This window comes from Triticum urartu, chromosome 4A (assembly GCF_056163025.1).
Source record: "Triticum urartu cultivar PI428250 chromosome 4A, HENAU_Tu73, whole genome shotgun sequence".
NCBI lineage: Eukaryota > Viridiplantae > Streptophyta > Magnoliopsida > Poales > Poaceae > Triticum > Triticum urartu.
This window is the reverse complement of record NC_141876.1, coordinates 2,385,195-2,406,182: the sequence shown is the minus strand read 5'-3', so window position 1 is coordinate 2,406,182 and position 20,988 is coordinate 2,385,195. Positions and strand designations below refer to the sequence as shown.

Sequence of the window (20,988 nt, the reverse complement as noted above, 5' to 3'; positions counted from 1 at the left end):
ACCACTAAGTTGGGTCTGTTTGGCAAAATAAGTCATTTTTTTCACTTTTCGACTTATAAGTTGGTGACTTATTTGAAACCAAATAGGCCCTTAGCACCAACTTTTCGACCAACGTGTGTGCTCATAATCTTTCCGACATGTCTATTTTCTTTTCTTTTTCATACATGGTACGTCCGTGTTTTGCAATGGGAGACAAAAAAAATTATGCGCTAGCAAAATAAGTATGACTCGATATCCTGACATATGATCGAGTGTCCTCTATTTTAACATGGTGGCTTATCATGTTGCCACTTATTTTTCTTCCTACCCTCGGTAATGATGGCCGCGATGTCCACGTGATCAAAATGCATTCGACGTGGTAAATCCCAAGGCTATGAGCTTGCCACTACACGCCACACTTGTCATTATGTTGCGTAAGGAAATATTTAAAACATTAAAACAAATCTCATCGACCACGAACTACTCCTAGTGCCTAGACATATAAAGACCCCGAAAGACTTTTGAATTGGTGAACATTTTATCGAATCGACAACCAATTTTTTTAAAAAAATTGGATTTACTCAAAAAAATCACGAACATTTTTTGACATCCATGAAAAAAAAATTCTTGACAAATTTTTTTGAAACGATGATAAAAAAATAAGGAACAAAAATTAAATTTTGTGTTTTTTTATTTTTTGTGAACATTTTCTAAAATTTCATGGACATTTTTTTTTCAGATTCCCAACTATGTTTTGAATACATGATCATTTTTCCAAAATGATGAACATGATTTTATTTCTTGACCATTTTTTTCCAAATCATGATTTTTTTTTATAATTTGCGAACAGTTTTACAAAACTACAACATTTTTTGAATATACAAAACTTTTATGATTTCCTGAACATTTTTTGAATTCACATAGATTTTATGATTTCTCAAACATTTTTTGGAAACTCGCAACTTTGAAAATTTGAAATCCCGAATTAGTTTATAGAAGGAAGAAAAGACAAAAAAACTAAATTAAAAAGAACAAGGGAGTCAAGCCCTTCACATGGGCCGGTGCATGAACGCATATGTGAGGACATGCATGAAAAATGGAGGGGAAAGTGTGGAACCTAGGGATCAAACACCGGTCTCCTGGCTAGAAAAGCTAGGCGTTAGCCACTATGGTGCTTGTGCGTCTGTGATTTATATTGGTATCACATCTATAAAACAGCGTGGCGACGACTTTGAAAAGAAAATTTGAATTGTTTTATTCACTTATGGGTGGCATAGTGGGTAATTTATAGCAACTTTAGGGGTATTTTTTTGGACGAACGGACAGAAGCAATAACCTCTTTCTTATAATTATTATTACTAGCAAAAGGGCCTGTGCTTTGCAACGGAAGAAGAAAAAAATCATAATCTTCAATGGCTATGACCACATTTTGTTGCACCCCCGAGATACAATATCACTCACAATATCGTGAAATCACAAACATTTTTTTAAACTCGTGCACATATTTGAAATCGTGAACACTTTTACAAATTTTTTTAATTTTCCAAAATCAAGAAAAAAATTGAATTCTTCAACATATTATACTATTTCCAATTTTAGTAAATTGTGAACATTTTTTAAACAGCTTCCTTGAATCAACGAACATTTTTTTGAAAATTGGTGGAACAATTTTGGAAATTAACGAACATTTTTTATTTGACAAGCATTTTTTTAAATGCATGATCATTTTTTGAATCAGCGAACATTTTATGAATGAGTAAACTATTTTTTAACTAACAAGCAATTTTTTAATTCTAGAAATTTTTCCATTCATGAAAATTTATTGAATTGACCAAATTTTGTCCAATTTTATCAAAAAATTTATGCACGAACTTTTAAGAAAATCATTTTTTTTATTATTTTCCAAATTCAAACATTTTTTGAATAAGCAAACATTTTTTACAACATCACGGACATATTTTGAATACACAAACAATTTTATGATGTATTGAACATTTTATTTCAAAATTCTCATTTTTTTAAATTTTCAGAATTTTTTGGAGTACTAAATTATTTAAAGTAGAAAAAAGGAAAACGGAAGAGAAAAATAAAAAATAAAAACGAAATTTAGAAAACAGGCCACCCGGACAATGGCTGGCCCGAATGGGCGCCCTGTGTCTTCTCGCAGCTCACAGAGCGCAGTATAGGAGGTCCCTACTGCATGGGCCAGCCCAGGCGGGCGATTCCCCTGTGTGTAACGTTTTTAAGTGGCATTGGTGGGTAATATTTTGCAACTTTGAGGGAAATATCCACGATGTACCGCCAGAAGCAATAGCTTTGTTATTATTAGGTATAGACTAGAAAAACAGCCTGTAGGTTCCAACTTGAGAAAAAAATCAAAATCTCCAATGGTCCTGCCCATATTTTGCAGCATCACTGAGATACACTATCAGTCTCATTTTTGCGAAATCATGAATATAAACTCGTGAACATGCCTGAAATTATGAACAATTTAATAGTTTTTTGAACATTTCCTTAAATCATAAACATTTTTTGAATTCATGAACATTTTATATGATTTGCAAACATTTTTCTTGAATAGGCGAAATTTCTCAAATTGACAAACATTTTTTTGGAAATTGGTGGAACAATTTTTTTAATTCAGAACATTTTTTTTATTTAACGAATTTTTTTTGAAATGTATGATTGTTTTTTGAACAACGAACAATTTGTGAATTAGTAAACTATTCTGTAAGTCATGAGCAGTTTTTGAATTGGTAAAATTTTGTTCAATTTCATTATAAAAAGTAAATATACAAACATTTTTCTAAAAATCATGAACATTATTTTCCCGAACATTTGTTTTTAGAATTGCGAACAATTTTTGAATATGCGAACATTTTTTAAAAAATGCAAACATTTTCTCAATCCACAAACATTTGCTTTCAAAATTGTCATTTTTTAAAAAAATTGAAACTATTTTGAATTCCCAAATTATTTGAAGTAGAAAAATATAAAGACGGAAAAAACGAAAAATAAGAAGCAAAATTTAAAAACTGTCCGTCCGGGCATGGACCTGCCCAAACAGGCGCGCCGTGTCTTTTTTCAGCCCAGACTTCCTAGTTGTCATCGATAAGGTCATACCAACTCCACTAGGGAGAAGCGATAGCGGCTCATCGACAGATCATTCTGGCGGCGGTAGTGGTTGGTGGTACAGGGACCCATATGTATTTTTTTATTGAGGTGTTTTTGTATTTTCTGATGAATCTTTATAATAGATGCATATCATTTTCTCAAAAAGTGAATTATAAATGGAACGTTCTACCCAACTAATATGGAAGGGACTCGAGGGATATGTGGACTACACCTAAAGTATAAGGAATTCCACAAAACCAGGGGATGTTACTCTTGGGTTGGTGACGAACAATAGTTCTACTCAGAGGGGGATACCCGCCTGGCAAGGCACTACCCCTCCATGAAGGACATAGTAATTGGAAATCGCTCCAGATGACACGACATGCCTTAGAAGCTTTCTCAAGCCCAACCAAAAGAGGTGAGAACTGCTAGGTCCATCCCTTATGAACTCATCAGGACTCCTCTTTGTAGTATCGCCTGATATCAATGGCAAACAAAGAGAAAACCGGTTTATGATGGTACCTATGTCTCGTTGTGACCAAAACTCCTTCTCGAAAGCCTTGTACAAGGCCCGCATGACTTCGTCTCACTTGTGATCCTCACCGATTGCCGCAAGCCCCACTTTGCCTACCAACCCCGCCTCATTAACATCGCGTATGTATGTAAGAGCGTACATTAAGAACCTGCACTGAAGAAGGGGGTGGTAAGGTTCTTGAGGATCTTGTGACTTAGACACGGACGCCCACAACAGACGGGCTGCAACGGGCCGGCTACTTCCTTTTCGGCGCATCACCAAGTCATCTCCACCACCACCACGGGCGATGACAACGTGTTTCCCGACCGACATGTATGTGCCCGTTGGCATGCACACTTGATTCATTAGGTGAATAATATACTAGATGTGTCTAGTTCACTTTTATATAGGGAGAAATGAATGAGCAGTATTTTTCATGGGGTAGAAATAGGATGGAAATTTGTATGGAAAAAAATGCATGACTAGGGCTGGGCTGGTGGGTGGGCCCCACCTGCATACTGCGTTGTGTTGTTGCATAGAAGACTGTTGAACAAGGGGCACACTTTTCGGACACAATTATTCCAATGTAAACTATGAATTATATTTTATTTCCAAGAATAGTGCTGCATATTGTCGAATATGGGCTCAAGGGGTGATATAATTAAGGACCTGGCTTTCCTTTAGTGAAACGACTCACCACACAAAAGATATTGTCAGCTACCTATGCTTCCCTGCAACAATGTTGAATAAGTCTTGGTTTCCATAATAACCATAACATCTATAAGAAGCTTTCTATAGTATAAACTCGTGCCATAAAAAATAGGAGTGGTTTAACACAGAGGTAGTACTCAGGATCACCATGATAAACCATTGTTTCCTGGAAATATTATGTGGAAGAACTCATTTATGCTTTTTTCTACTTCAGCAGCGCCCAAGACTTGTGCCAAGGTTTGGCGCTGATCGAGCTGGAAGATTATACCAAACTCTACTACCTAACTAGCTATTGAATTATTGGAACAACAAGGAATTTATAGAACAAATTATTTCACTGAACATGAGACATAATCTAAGCATGGGAACTAAACCAACACAACATACCATTATTATGTATTCTTCTCAAGACATTGATCATCTCAGACACAAATACACACAAATCTTTTGTTCTTCTCAAACTTCTCACCATCCTTTTCCCTTTCATTGGCTGCTAATGAAGCTTCAAAAATTGTTTGTACCATTGGCTGCAAATGTAATCCTTCCATCAGTTCTATTGGGTTGAAAAGTGGGTTGTCTTTGTCCTCCTCACTTATTACCAGGCTTGGACACAACAAGCTATTACACTCTGCAAGATTTCTTGTCATGCATGATAAACATCACTTCCAGGCCGGTGGTGCTCACTATGTCACCAAGCTATCTTGGCGACACATCATTGTGACATGTCTTGTGAACGTTGAGCCCGAACCCTTGCTCGGGTCCCATAAACACCTAATTCATTTGTATTGCAGTTATTCACTACCTCCCTCGGAAAGTACCAGCAGAATGTGCACTGTAGAGGCCCCGGAACGACACCGGCCGTAGAGGAAAGGCAAGGTGTAGATTTCCCGGTCCCCATGTCAAAGACCATGCCTTGATCCCTACCTCTCCCACCTATCCAGTAGACACAGTTACCCTTGAGCCCTGGAACACCTTCGGCATGCATTGACACCGCATTGCTCCTCCCAACAAACACCGAGTATCCCCCCAAGTCAGCCACCGCGTCCCAGCAAGGCCTGCGTCGGGGATTATACTTGAGAACAAATATTTCATCCTCCTCTATACGGCGATGACTGCCTCCCGCCGGATGCAAAGTGACGGTACAACTAGCATTCCTCCAGATCTGGTACAGGTTGCCATTGCAGAACACCAGGTTCTTGGCACTCGTGAAATCCGAAACAGCTACGTACAGTGGGTTGAAACTGCTCACCGAAGAAAAGAGTAGTGGTTGCACGCTAGCCGGCGCGTTCAGATCCGATCCGACATTGTGCATTTGAATGATGCGCCTGTTATGCGTTACAAGATCCTCTGCTGATGTCCGGTCCTCGATGGTGACGGGTTCGCGGCGGTGGCGTTCCGGTAGGCGGAGCACATAAACATTCCCAATCGAGTGAGGCAGTAAACCATACCATTTTGACCATTTTGATGGTAGGCGACATCGACGAGCTGGTCTCCGGTGGCAAGACGGACGCGGTCAGGGACGGCCCACCTCCTGGCCCCCGCGGTGACGTAGGCGAGCCTATCGATGTCGCAGATGGTGGCCGCGACGAAGTCGTCCCTAGCAGGGTCAGGCGCGAAGACGATCTTGGAGAGCAAGCGGGTGTCGTAGATGAGCGGCGGTAGGAGGATCTCGGCGGCGGTGACTGGGTGGAAGAGGGTGAGCAGGCTTTGGCCGTCGTAGAGGTAGACGGAGAGGGCAAGCCACCCACCTCCGCAACCGAGGCAGCTCCTAATCGGGTAGGTGGCCGTGAACTCGAAGGAGCCGCGCATCGGGGGCGAGGCGTTGGGGCAGGACGAGCTTGAGGGGATTGCCTTGAGGCCGAAGGAGTGGTGCGCGGGGAGCGAGACGATGGCGGCGTGCCGACGTCTGGTGGCGTCGTCGCGGAGGAGGACGAGCAGCGATGGCGCGGGCGGCGCGAGCACGCCACGCCACGCCGTGCAGGTGCCACGCACGCTGGTGTAGAACCTGAGGTCGTCGAGGCCATCGGCGACGCGACAGAGGAGCTCCGGCGGCAGATCTATCCAGCCTTGGAACGACGGCATGGCTGGCGGCGGAGGGGGGATTCTTGCCTCTTTTTCTGTGAGGAATGGAGGGATTGTGTGTGGGCCTAGGGTTTCACGGTAGGCTTGGCCTGACTTCCTTTTTTATAGCAAATCCAGTATAGGAGGTCCCTACTGAATGGGCCGGCCCAGGTCGGCGATTCCCCTGTGTGTAACGTTTTTAAGTGGCATCGATGGGTAATATTTTACAACTTTCAGGGCAATATCACTCTCAATCGTGCCCGTTGGCATGTATGTGCCCGTTGGCATGCACACTTGATTCATTAGGTGAATAATATACTACTAGATGTGTCTAGTTCACTTTTATATAGGGAGAAATGAATGAGCAGTCTTTTTCATGGGGTAGAAATAGGATGGAAAATTTGTATGGAAAAAAATGCCTGACCAGGGCATTGTGTCCGTCGTTGCATAGAAGAAGAAGACTGCAGGGGTGGACTCCTTCCTTCCTTCCTTGCTCTTCTTATTCTTCTTCTTCTCCGCCGGCCGGCCGCCCGCCGTCTCTGCTTGATTTGATTCACCCATTCCATTCCATTCCGTTCGTCGGACAAGAAGAAGAAGAAGAAGAAGAAGAAGAAAAGATGCTGCCTTGGATCTTCAGCCGCAAGGGCGCCTCGGGCTTCTCCTGGGCATCCACCGCCGACCAGGTCACCGCCGGCGTCTCCGCAGCCGGCCTCACCGCAATAGTCACCGGTACCTACCTACCCCTCCTTTGCCCCTCCCTCCCTCGTTCCATCTGATTCGAGTCGCTGAATCGGTTCCCTGCCATGCCGCTGGCAGGTGCGTCGAGCGGGATCGGCGCGGAGACGGCTCGGGTGCTGGCGGCGCGCGGGGCGCACGTCGTCATGGCCGTCCGCAACCTCTCCGCCGCAGAGGCCGTGCGGCAGGCCGTCCTGGCGGAGACCCCCGCCGCCAGCCTTGACCTGATGGAGCTGGACCTCTCCTCCCTGGCATCCGTCCGCAAGTTCGCCGTCGACTTCGCCGCCAGGGGCCTCCCCCTCAACATCCTCATGTAAGCCTCGATTCTACTCTACTTCCAATCATGCGAAAAGCACTTAACTTGATAGTTAAGGTTCAGACAGGGGTTCAGGTTCAGGTACTTGAGTAGGTAGCACAACAGCAACATTGAGCAGGTTTGATTAATTCCTGGGGTACTCCAACTTGGACTGTAACATGCTGTTAGTTGGAATATAAATGCTGCAACTCATGGATAGATCAGTGTATCAAAGTTTCACAGGGTGGGAGAAAAAAAAGGCATTGTGGTCATTATCCTCAACTCATGGACAGCCTTGCAGATTTCCAGATTCTAAGGAGGCTAAAGGCTGGGGAATTTCATGGAGGGGTAATTGGTTTAGAATTTCACCACCAGACACTACTACTTACTACTCCCTCCGTTCCAAATTACTCGTCGCAGAAATGGATGTATCTAGAACTAAAATACATCTAGATACATCCATACCTGCGACAAGTAAATTCGGAACGGAGGGAGTACCTTCAATCATACAGTACAGACGAGCTAGCTTGGTCATACTATCAGTTAGAGGTTGTGCTGCTAGATTTAATGCGATTTCACCTATATTCAACCTCAGATATCTGCCTGCTACTACAACTACTGCGACAATGGTGCGACTGTACTGATTTAATCCAGGTTCCAGGACCCCTAGTTTGAACCATGTTATAGGAACGGTCAGTTTCATTTCATGGATGGGTTGATTGATCTGTAAGGAATTATGGCGGTCCTGTAACATGAAATGGAACTAGCAGGAGGGGTCCCAACATGAGTTAGTCAGGCTGGCGACGTACTTACATATATAGCTATGCCACTTCCTGCACCGCGACGCTTAATCCTGGATAAGCAAACGACTCGTGTATTTAAGTCTAGTACTTTTCATCATTGCACATTTGTTCACATGTACTACTTGTATAATTGATAGCTCACGGCGTTCCCTGATTACATACATGATGCTTTCTCTTGCTGGCAGCAACAACGCAGGGGTAATGGCGACTCCTTTCACCCTCTCAAAGGATGGCATCGAGATGCAGTTTGCAACCAACCATGTCGGTATGATTACAAACAAACTCCCATCCCATCGACTTGACTAGCTGATGAACCCAGTTAACATACCCTGATACAGAAACACTTCATTTAAACAAGTTTGCAGACAGTTGCGAGCTTGCAGTTTCTACTTCACCTGACCCTTCTAGTTCATTTCTGTTTCACCTAACTCTCGTGTCATAATATTCAGGGCATTTTCTTTTGACACATCTTCTGCTGGAGACCATGAAGAAGACCTCTCGTGAATCAAACGTGGAAGGAAGAATTGTTAATGTTTCGTCAGAGGGGCACAGGTTTGCATACAAGGAAGGCATCCGTTTTGCCAAACTGAATGATGAGGAAGAGTATGTAATTTCCGTGCAGTCATTATGTTTCCCCGTACCATTTACGTTATTTCAAGACAAACGAGAGTCACTTGCTGTTTCAACCTTGCGTCGTGCAGGTATAGCACCATCGCAGCATATGGGCAGTCAAAGCTTGCCAACATCTTACACGCCAATGAACTTGCCAGGAGGTTTAAGGTTTGTCCATTTGTTAGATTTTGTGGTTCTGACGTTGCATCCTGCCTTGCTTTGTATTATTTCGTGTTTGTTAGATCTGTGTTCATGCATGTTTGTTCCAATAGTAGTACTTGTGCTAGCAAGAATCATCAATTTGCAGCTATACTCTAAAATCACAGCATTTGCTGAAACAAAAGAGACCTGAGCTGTTGTTCCACACAACGCGATCTTCGTTGCATGATTTCATTTCTTTCATTGTTTATCTGGGTCTGAAATTGTCGGCAAACAATATGCATCCAAACCCATTGTCTGAAAGCTGAACTGTCTGCTCTTAATAACGGGTTTTGTCTGTTTTCAGAGTTGTATCAGTATGATATGTAGCTTTGATTGAGCGTCAAATTATGATTCATGATGCAAGAAACATTTTGTCGATAACAGGAAGAGGGTGTTAACATCACTGCAAACTCTCTGCATCCTGGATCTATCATCACGAACCTTCTTCGCCACCACAGCATCATAGATGGTAATATCATGCAGTGCTCCTGTTTTCATCCAAGAAATCTCCTTGTTTCACGTTTCTTCTTGCTTTACATAACTCATGGCACCTGTGGGCTGCAGCACCAAAAATGGAAACGCAGTAAATGTAACAGCGTGTCAGAAATGGCAGACAGCAATCAAACCGATGCAAATAACCGCAATCTGCTATATTAAACTAATAAAATGATACATTTGCTTTGTTGGTTGAAATCATATCTCTATGGTCGAGTCCAGCGGGGCTTTTGAAACTGGAGTGAGCGATATCATGATGACTTGTTTTTGTCGTGTGCAGTTCTCCATCGGACGCTTGGTAAACTGGTGCTGAAGAACGCTAAACAGGTACACTTTTGCACTATGTTCAGTCGTCTTCACAGGGGTCCATTTTACAGTAGTTTGATATAGGAGTATGATTTTGTCGGTCTTCTCCTCCTATGTTTAGCGATGTACTCCCTCTGTCCCATAATGTAAGATGTAGAGATCATCATTTGTTAACGGGAGTCTGTTGAAAGTCAGTGTGCAGAAGAAATCTGGCTTGGCTGGACCTTTTTGTTTGATATACTAGTAACTAGGATCTCTTGGGGTGATTTTGATTTGGTTTGGATTTGGGAATTGGAACGACAGGGGGCTGCGACGCAGTGCTACGTGGCGCTGCACCCGGACGCGAAGGGGGTGTCGGGGAAGTACTGGAGCGACAGCAACCTGTACGAGCCGAGCGACAAGGCCAAGGACGCAGAGCTGGGGAAGAAGCTGTGGGACTACACCCTCGACCTCGTCGTAGCCTGATATACTCTGCTCTACTCGTGTAATTGTAATGTAATGTACACAAGAGACTTTGAGAGACTAGTCGACGGTAGTTGTAGCAAAATACTACTCCTGTAGAGAGGAAGGAATTGAGGTCTCTGAATTGAAGTGTGGTGGGATGGGAGGGAATGGAAGGGTATGCTGCTGCTGCACCAAGAAAGAAATGAAATTTTTGTTATCTTGTGATGGAATCTTGTCCTAATATAATCCCTCTGTAAAGAAATATAAAAGCGGCACTGGGACGCCGTTCAGAACAAAACTGACACAACACCCATGACAAGGATGAAGGGCATGTGGGAAGCCGTAGTCCGTGCCCGTGCCGGAAAGCCTCATTGGCACCGTCGTCTCGTTGATGAGGACGTAGAGCGAGCAGTGCAATGATCTGATAGTGCCTTTGAAGAACTTCAAGGAGGAATGGCCAAGAGACTAAGTCAGAAAGTCGATCTTTGCCGTGTCCACCTTGAGCGTCGCCGCTTTTACCCGGCGGTAGTGCAATGATCTGGTAGATGCTTGCACAAGCATGAAGTTGTCCATGATCGATCGTCCCCCAACGAAGGCACTTCAATTAGGCGCGCGCAATCAAATTTGGCAGCGAAAAAGGGGAAAGCTATGTATGAGGCCCTCGCCTTGGCAAGAATTTTGGCAAAGCTGTGGATCAAACTCATAGGGTGATAATCCTGGATATCCGTACGTAGCTCCGTCGCACTTGGGGACGCGAGTGTTGAAAGCCTCATTCAGGCATTCAAAACCCATGCCGTCTGCATTGTTGAAGGCGCGCACAACATGCATTACCACCACTTTAATCGTGGACCACCAAACCTGATAGAACCTAGCCGAGAAGCAGTCAATCCCCGGTGCCTTATCGGGCAGCAACCCATGAACCACCTCCCAAATACCCTTGTCAGAGAAAGGGAACTCCAATGGCATGGGATAGATTGCCGAAAATTCGATGTGGTCAATGTTAATGGAGTGTGTGCTTTGGACCGGAACCCCCAACATGCCCGCAAAATAGGAGACCGCCAACTCATCCATGGCCTCTTGAGAGGAGGCCTTTACCGTGCCGTCGTGCAGCTTGAGCACGTGATTCCATCGTCGCTAGCATGCAAGTGGAAGACGTCGCCGTGTTCTTCTCTTCGTGTCACAGTTTCCAGGTGAAAAGCTTTATCCACCTCGGGCTCGGCAGCGGCGGTGCTCGCGTTCCCGTCTTGAGGGCGCTGTCATGGAGGCTAGCTAGGGGACCTAGGCCGTGTCATGGCGTAATAATCTGTTAGTCTTGTGCTAGTGTGTCGGCAGCTTAGTCGCGTGGGGTTATGTTGGCATGTTATCTAGGATCTGCTGTCTCAGAGGACCTCCTCACCACATTGTATCATTCCACCATGTATTCTTGGTGTTTTTTGCTTTATTTATAAAGCGGGGCAGGAGCCTGTTTCGAGGAGCATGCAAGTGGAAGAAGGAAGTGCTCGCATCGTCATCCCGTAGCCATAGCAGACGAGAGTTTTGGCGCAAGATCGTCTTGTGCAAAGAGGCTAGGCCAAGGTTTTCTTCTTGAGTGTCCGTTGTAGCCATATCTCCACATCTGATAACAAGTGCCCCTCCCTGCTCAGCCGCTTAGCAGAAGACATCTCTCCAATTGCATTGGATTGAAAAAGCCCCTCTGGATAAACTTCTTGCCCACCCATGCAACTTCTCGTCCATCCGCTGTAGAAATGCCGATGCTCTCGTATTTACAAAAAAAATCAAGCATTTACAATGCTAGACTCTTATGCAGCTGCTTATAGTAAAAAAACATCAGAAATTATAAAGATAACTAAGCGCATTTTCCTCCAATGCTCGGCACTAATCATGGGCTCTAAATAAGTAGTCCCGGCTCCCCATTTCTTTACTCGTGTGCCCAGGAAACGAGCAAGCGCTCGATGCATCTATTGACATCGATGCGTCACCGGGCGCTCGGAATAACTAACGTAACTGGTATCATGAAATAAATCCTAGCATCAACCACTGGCGCCTAGCATTGGAGATGTCCTTCCACTGCTTCATATAGCAGCTGCCCTTTAAAAATAACCAGGTTGTATGAAAAGGATCGAGCAAACAGCTCAACCAGGGTTCATACATGACCTTTCGGCTAACATGCATGTTCTGCTCCCAAGAAATCAATCAAGTTGTTTGTTCCTCTCGTTCTTTAACTATCTTCCACTTATGCTTAAAATCCAAAACAACAGCGATCATTTTGGTCCTCTTGGTCCTCACCGAGCTGGGGTGCTGTCAGACCGATCCTCAAAAAAGGACCCACTGGATAGTTAGGTCCGACTGGTCCAAAGCGAGGCTTAGTTAAGGACTGGACTTGCCGGACCACATCAAGCCTGGCATAAAATGTATCATGAATGAAATTACACTCAGTGATAATCATTGACATATCTTTTGGTACCTCATAATTTATGTTACTTATTAATCAAACAGTTCTTTATCTTTCGCTATATGATATCTCTCTATTATCTTTTCTTTGTGAGAGAACTCTCTAGTTTTTGTTGGCTATTTATACTAAGCTTTTTTAATTATTTTGATTTATTTATGAACATAAAATTTTTATTCTTAAAAATTATATTATATTCAGCACAATTTACCATATGATCGTGCTATTAGAATTTTAAAGACAATGACATAGGTCACAATTTCGACATCTGTTTTACTTCCCTATTAGGCGTCCGTGGTTACTATCTTCGAAACATTAAAAGAAGTATACTTCCCTAAATTAAAATTGTGTTTTTTCAGCAAAAAAATATGTTTTTGTTTCATAAAATTGTATTTATAAGCTTGGTAAGAAAATATTGGTTGCACTAAATCTTTCTTAGTGAATTAGTACGTACCATTATATATATACATATGTTAATTGCGTTTTTATACATTTGCAATTGTTTTGGCATCTTTAAATATATTAATAGTGAGCCATATTAATAGAGAGCTCTAGAGCGTATGTGTCTAAAAAAATCTTGATATATATGCCTCTATATACATATGTTAATTGTGATTTTTTTATCTTGACCGTAAATAAATAGGAAGCATAGAGTGCATAAAATATCTATTAGGGCCCTCAAGTAATTGCCATTGCTCTTTTATTTGGTTTTCATAGAAAAGGCCTTTATTGTTTGATCATGTGGTTCAATAGCTGGTCTATTTGGTCCTGGGACGGTAAAGAAGAAAACATAGGATTGAGATGACGTATCATAATGAATCCTACAAGAATCAAAAAACGAGTTCTTTAGTTGCACCATGGAAAAAATGGAGGAATTTTCTATAGGATTAGTGCATGCCAACGTCGTAACATAAACAAATGTATTTTCCATGAGGCTAGATTCAATGGAATATGCTCTAGAGTGTGCGTGCGATGACAAATGAAGAATGTTTGACTCAGGCCAGTGGTCAAATAAACAGTGTTACAGAACAAGTATATTAGACAAAACTCTCCTACCTAATCAACTACTGGATTGTTCAAACCAGAAGGAGTTTACGGAGGAAATTATTTCACTAAACATGAGACATCATCAAAGCATGGAAACTGAACCAAAACAAAACGTAACCTATACAATATACTGTTCTTGTTGCTACTTCTTAACTCGTCTTATGTTCTTCTCAAGACATCAAAATATTCACCTGCCATCTCAAACACAAATACATAAATCTTATATTCCTCTCAAACTTCTCTGGATATTTTCTCCTCTATATCGATGCTAATCAAGCTTGAACTATTGTTGCACCATTGAATCCAAATGTATTATGGCTTCGTCCTCCTTGCTCGACCACTAGGGTTGGCCACACCAAGAAATAACACTTTGCTCGATATCTTGCTCACACATGAAAAACATCACTGCCACATTTTCTTTGGGTGGTGCTCACTATATCGTAAAGATGTACTGACGACGGACCAATGTTCCATGCCTTATGCATGTTCAACACAAACCCTTGCTTGGGTCCGATAAACTATTCTTTCATATGTATTGTAGTTACTCACTATGTTGCTAAGACAGTACCAACAAATTGTACTTTGCTGAGTGTTGACACCAGATTTTGGCATGGCAAAAACCACAATTGAGATCGCCTCAAAATTAAAGTACCCAACATGAAAAGTTTTCGTTTCGTCGAAATGAACAATGTTGATATTTGGGTCATCTCCATCCGAGCTCGTCTCGGGGGCCAGAATTGTGCTCTGAGTGCTGAAAGTCGGTGTACTGTTCATCCAATTATGCAACCATAACGACCTCACATGAAAAGGTGCTCTACATGAAAATTATTCATCTCGTCAAGGCAAACGAATTTTCTTTTTGAATCATGTCAATCTGAGGCCGTATGAAAAAGTTATAGCCAACACAATGCGGCCCGACCATGACAAAGATATGGCACCCAACACCACACACCCATATACACCCATGCCTGATACATGGTGCGAGTTATCACTATTTTGGCACTAGTGATTCGACCCTAAAGATTATCTCAGATGAAAAAATGTTCAACATCAGTTTTCTTCGCCTCGTCGAGGTGAACAAATTTTCTCTTTCGATCATAGGTCGTGTGTGGTGAAAAAATGACATGGCACAACAATTAAGGAGGAGAGAGAGCACTTTGGTGATCCCATGAAGAATCAATGGGAAGCACGTGAATTTAGGCAAACCACTTAAATGAAACAACTTGACCAATGCATGAAAGACTTTAGGTGCTAACTTATTAAATAAAGTGAGCTTAACAACAACAAGTTAAGCACCTATGCATTAGGGAGTTGAGTTGCTAAGCTATTCAATGCATTTAGCACCTCATCTAAACAACTTTGCATTGGAAGAGGCCTTATATATCACATGTCTTGTTCTTTTCAGACCGTCTTGAATTTTTTTTGCATGGTAATACGCGTCTCATTCATATCATAAAAAACAAAATATAAGTCACGTAAGAACCGACATGACAAAACTGAAAAGATAGCAGAACATCTCTGAGCTTGACAGCAACGCCCGTCACATGCCTCTGGCACCATCACAACAGCCACCTTAAACGTCTAAACATGTAAACAAACAATGTGTGTGGCAAAACCAATGCCTTTCCGGAGAACCCAATGATATGTAGAACTCCCTAGGTCTCAAAATAAGTGTCGGTGATTTAGTACAAAGTTGTATTTTGGGACACAGGGAGTACAAATTAGTGTGGGATATATATGTAATTTTGTACTCGTACAAATTGACTCATTTAAGAGCAAGACAAAACACTAGCTGGCCTGAACTCCTGTGACGGGACGGTGGTACTCAAGGTCTGTATTTTATCTAGAGATCAGTGGAGCTGGGGTAGAAATATACTCCATTAGCTACAATATATAATATACCGGTACGTAGTTGATCTATCGCTTCCTCTTCTTGCTGCAGCTGCCGCCGTTGGTGGTCGACGTTTCGCTTTCAGCACTGCCAGAATAAGAGAAAGAAGGAGGAGGAGGAGGAGCAGGATCTACTGCTGCCGCTGGTGTGGTCCTCTCCCTGAACACCGCGTCCAGCTCCTCCTCGGAGAAGGAGATGGCCTCCGGCGGCATCTCAAGCAGCTGCCTCCTCCTCCTCCTCTTGCGTGGCTTCATCTTCCTCGGCGCCGGCGGGCAGATCATCTTGGCTTGAGACGGCGGCGAGGTGGGCGTGTGGTAGCCGTCGTCGGTCTTGTGCTGCGTGGCCGGGGCTGCGGGCTTGTCGACAGGGATCGTGAGGAGTGGCGGTGGTAACGCCGCCATGGCTTTGCTAGCTAGCTCGGTGGAGTGCTACCTACAACTAGTGCAAGCAAACTAGCTACGTACTCCAGCTGAATTTAAGCTAGCTACGAACGCAGGTGTCGGTGCACCGTGCAGGAATGCATACCAAAGAAGCGTTTCATCGGATACCCATACCCATATGCATGCATGTAGCTAGCGAGCCGTTTGAGAGCTGAGCTGACCGTGCATGCATGCGTTCATGATTGACCTTGGATGCTTCGACGTACCCTTTGTGTACGTTGCATGCATGTTGTTTGGAGTGGTGCGAGTGCATGGCATGACTGAGTCCTGGGGACGGGTGGAAGCATCGATCCGGACGGACGTACGTATACGTCCAACGGTGGTCGATCGGTCGAACCATGCATGCATGCACGTGACCTGTTTCGATCCTACCGGTCGGTTCCCCGCCCTAGGATTCCCGCCGGCCCACGAACCAATTCCAGAAGCAAAGCACTCACGCAGCGCAGATATCCCTAGCAAGAAAGAAAATACTCCTACACGATAGGTGATCTACAGGTATGAATGTAATTTTTTTTTATTTCTGCTAAAAAGACTACAAATTCGGCACCAACATCTGGGTAAGTCGGGCCTCTCCCTGCAGGCTTAATTGTGAGAAGCTTTTGCCCGCTTTGTGTTGAGTTATGCTCGTAGCCTCGTAGGGAAGCCAATGAGGTAGCTTCAGGTTGCACGCAGGTTCCGCGTGATCATTCTACTGAGCAGTGTGTTTGTACTCTTTTTACTAGGTCGTTTTTTTTCAGGTGGCAAGTTTTTACAAATTTTGCCATGCGTCCATCATGATCGGCTACTTTTTAGCATAAATAGCATGACAAGTTTTGCTTTTTTTTTTTTGGATTTGGCATCTAAAAAGGGATGGCAAGAAAATGGCCTCTTTTCGCATATGAACTTGCAAATTTACTTACTTTCTGCTATGGATTTAAGGGAGGGAGGTGGCAACTTCAGTTTTTGGCCTGATGGATCGGATCAGTTATGCACATGGCTGTTAGAATTTAGGGTTTTCGGTCTATCCCTATTCCTCTGCGCTTATTCGTGGTGCCGCTCACAATTCGCATATCTAAGGCTAGGGGGTAGGGACCTTTTTATATTGTCTTTTCAAAGAGTTCACCTCTTATACAGATATAAGATTCCTAGTCTTTTCCACTAGCTAGTTTCGGGGATAGAGTCCAGATTAAATTACCAACCACAATCATATTTGTCTGTTTAACGGATTCTACCCATTTTGTCCCCGGAGCACGCGCTTGTGAGCAACGCGTCATAATAGAGTGTAAATTCTTTTAATTACGTAGATCAATATTAGGGTTGTAATCTAATTATACGATTTAGCTCCTTCCAATCATCAGTGTACCCAGGTAGTCTTTCCAATATGAATAGTATATTGTATTCCATTGATAGTCGACCAGCTTCCTTAAGTATGTAAAACTTAAGTACGTTCCAGCAAGTAATAATTCCATGCATAAGTACATGTATATAAAAATTCCATAATGAGGTATTCCGAATATTAGTAATTTCTAGTAATTTGAATATAGTTGCAGGACACATAATTCCAACATCTTCCACTTGTCCCAAACGATCATTCAAATATTCGTAAACCCATAGCCTTAACATGCTTGCCAAATACCTCCTGACTAGGAGGCTTAGTCAAGGGATGAACAATCATATTAACACTAGGTTGAAAACCCACAAATATATATATATATATATATATATATATATATATATATATATATGGTGATACTTTCCTTCAATATGTTTTCTTGTTGTGACACTTCAGATCACTAGAGATTTTTAGTTTCTGCCTAATTATTCCAGCATAGCCATCGGTGGACGTCCTTCCCTTGAGGCTTGCGCGTCGGTGGACGTCCGACATGCAAGGAAATCCAATGGAACGGAGTGGCCGTGTAAAATTCATCTGAGAAAGCATCCAAGGTCCCAGTCCCGGGGAAGTCATGTTCACGAGGCCATCAGACCAATTGCTATTGCTACGGGAAGGCCAATTTTGATCAGGCTCATATTTCGTGCATGCTAAGGCCAACTCTCCCCATGTTTCTTTTATTTGTATTGCACGTGGATTGAGGAAAGAAAAAAGCATGTTCATGCGATCTATCGCTTAGATTGAGGAAAGAGTACAGGAAATATCTCGCCGCTGCGGAATAAGCAGGAAGCTTGTTTATTGTTGTTCTTTGTACACACAGTGCTACTTGGATGTTCACGCCAATTGCCAAATCGAGTCAGCTAGCTCCTCCTACTACTCCCTCCTTTCCGGTTTATAAGGCTCAATTCAAAAATCTCACCAACCAAGATAGATGATGAGTGGTGGAATATTTTTTGTAGTTTGCAAAAGCACCCAATTAATGCTCTTGTTTTTCTCAAAAAATTATGTTTACGAATGCATTAATTGCAATAAATGCATGCATAAAGTGCATGCATTGGTCAGTTTTCTCTTAATACTTGCATGCAATGATTTATGCACCTTGAAGTCTGAACATGTGATGGGGAACAACCAAATTGAGCCTTATAAAATGGAAAAACTAAAATTTTGAGATAAGCCCTATAAACCAGAAAGGAGAGGGTAGTATTACTTGCATGAGGAATTGGGATACTAGTCGATCTTGCCCGTGGATCTTCTTCAATTTTTCACCGCAGAAGTGGTTGGTCCCAACACATTTTTTATGGTTTGGAAAAGACAAATCATTTTCTTTACTTCTACAGAGGAAACAAACCGGAAAGGCCAAGGAAACCACGGATGGCAATTGATATAAGTTATGACTAGCACATATGTCCGTGCGTTGCGACGGGAGAGAAATTAGTATGCATTTAAAGTCAGTGAGAATTATATGTGCAAGCAAAACCCTATGCACACACAAAAATGAACATTTAGCTTCTCCGTTTTGCCGGGTGTGAAATAATAAATCCACTATTGTTTCATTCATTGACCCGGTGCAGTAAAGAGTTTTATTACGTCATCATCGTACGCTAGAGAAGGCCCATGAGTTATTTAATCTACTTTTCTTTTCAATCGACAATATTTTAAGGTATGAAGTTTCTGAATATTGTAGGAAATATGATGCATTTTTTAAATCTTGAATAGTTTTCTGAAAACTATCTACACTTTAAGAAAATCGTGAACAAAATTTGACATAGCAATATCTTTTAAAAATCACAAACAATTTCTGAAAACACCAATATTCTTGTGAAAATATGAACATTATTTGAATTTGTGAACAATTTTTTAGAATGTGAACAAGCATTGAAAATTCATAACATTTTTCGAAAATGTGTATCTTTTAACATTATTTTGATTCCGTTTTCTTTTTAGAAATATTGAATTTTTTGAAAAAACAATAAAATACAAAAAAATGGAAAAACAATTCAAGTCCGGAATATTTTTGAAAATAGAAACAAATTTTGGAATTCTAAACATTTTCTATAATTTGATTTTTTCTGAAATTCTAAACGTTTTTTCAGAATATTGAATTTATGAAATAAATTATAAGAAAAAGAAACTTGGAAGTAAAAAAGCAATAGGGGAAGGAGAATAAAAATATATATATATAACACAGAAACAAGGAAAAACGGGCCAGCCCATTATAGGTTGTCCTGTGCGACGCTCCGACTATTGGTCGCCCTGTGCGGAAAATATAATTTTCGCAGCTGTGTGGGCAGAAAAATAAGTGGGCTAGCTTCGCTGGGCCACCGCGCGCGGCCCACGTACGAAATTCCTCTGGAAAAACCTTTTTTCTAGCAGACAAACGCATATGAATTTAATACCACCTCGGATAGAAAAAAATGTTTTCGGCGGTGAACGGATGAAAAATTGACGAAACGCACCTTACTTTATTAATAGATAGGTATAGATATAGATATAGATTAGTAGGTATATATATAGATATAGATTGATTGCTAATTCATGGAACAAGTCAGATTTAATTCGCGTACGTGAGTATTGCCTCTCCGTCGAGTCTGCAAAGCAGCTTGCAAGGATGGCAGCAAGGATTAACTTGTACGCATACACATCTACATGAAGTTCATGTCCGGATTATTTGTCTAAGGATCAAACTGTGAAGAGAAAGGCTGGTGTTCTTGGCTATCTTGACACTTGTGCGCACCCTGATAAGGGACGGAAAACACAAGGAATTAATCTGCGTAATCTCAGCTTCCGTCTTCACCCAGTATACAATTCATAACTTCTAAAAGGGATAAACATTTTTCAATACCAATAATATTGTTTACATTACATAAACATTTTTTTACATGTCATTAACATTTTTTAAACAGGTCAAACATTTTTGAAATGTCACAGCCAATATTTAATGATACCAACATTTTTGAAATTTCACAGACAATATTTAATGTGTGTGTGTGCGCGCGCGCGGGCGCCCTATGTCTTGCATTCAGCGACAGGGGATAAACCCTTTCGGAATGGGAGCGAGATGGGCCGGCCCAGCAGAGTGAGGCCACAGCCTCCTTTTTCTGTTTTCTTTTAGGTTTTCTGTTTCGTTTATTCCTTTATTTTTAAATTTTTGTCTGTACATTAAAATATTCTAAATATATATGTTACAAAAACACAATTTTAAAACATTTGAGAAAAGTGTTGATGAATCATTTGAAAAATGGTAAATGTTTATCACGGATACTAAAAATGTATAAAAAAACTGTGTATAAATTGTTTGATCATGTATTTAAAAAATGTTAATCAAGTGTTTGAATTTTTTACGAACAAGTATTTTAAAAATATTAATCAAGCATTTGAATTTTTTTAATGTGTATAGAATTATTTTTGACCATGGATTAAAAATATGATGATCTTATTTATCATGTATATAAAAATATTAGTTAAGCATTTGAAAAATGTTGATCAAGTATTTTAAAAATGTTAATGTATGTAGAAAAAATA

The 20,988-nt window shown here is 41.7% G+C and overlaps 1 protein-coding gene and 1 pseudogene across 1 annotated transcript; one reads left to right on the top strand and one right to left on the bottom strand.

The window, feature by feature from the left end:
• Positions 1-4,394: 4,394 nt before the first annotated feature.
• LOC147974227 (uncharacterized) lies at positions 4,395-6,485 on the bottom strand (annotated as a pseudogene).
• A 290-nt stretch (positions 6,486-6,775) lies between these two features.
• Positions 6,776-10,495, top strand: LOC125550128 (short-chain dehydrogenase TIC 32, chloroplastic). Its single transcript, XM_048713042.2, has 8 exons — positions 6,776-7,108; positions 7,196-7,427; positions 8,398-8,477; positions 8,662-8,815; positions 8,914-8,992; positions 9,410-9,494; positions 9,801-9,847; positions 10,130-10,495. The coding sequence occupies exons 1-8, from the start codon at positions 6,997-6,999 to the stop codon at positions 10,289-10,291; spliced, it is 951 nt and encodes a 316-aa protein (XP_048568999.2). The 5' UTR covers positions 6,776-6,996; the 3' UTR covers positions 10,292-10,495.
• The last annotated feature ends 10,493 nt before the right edge of the window (positions 10,496-20,988 follow it).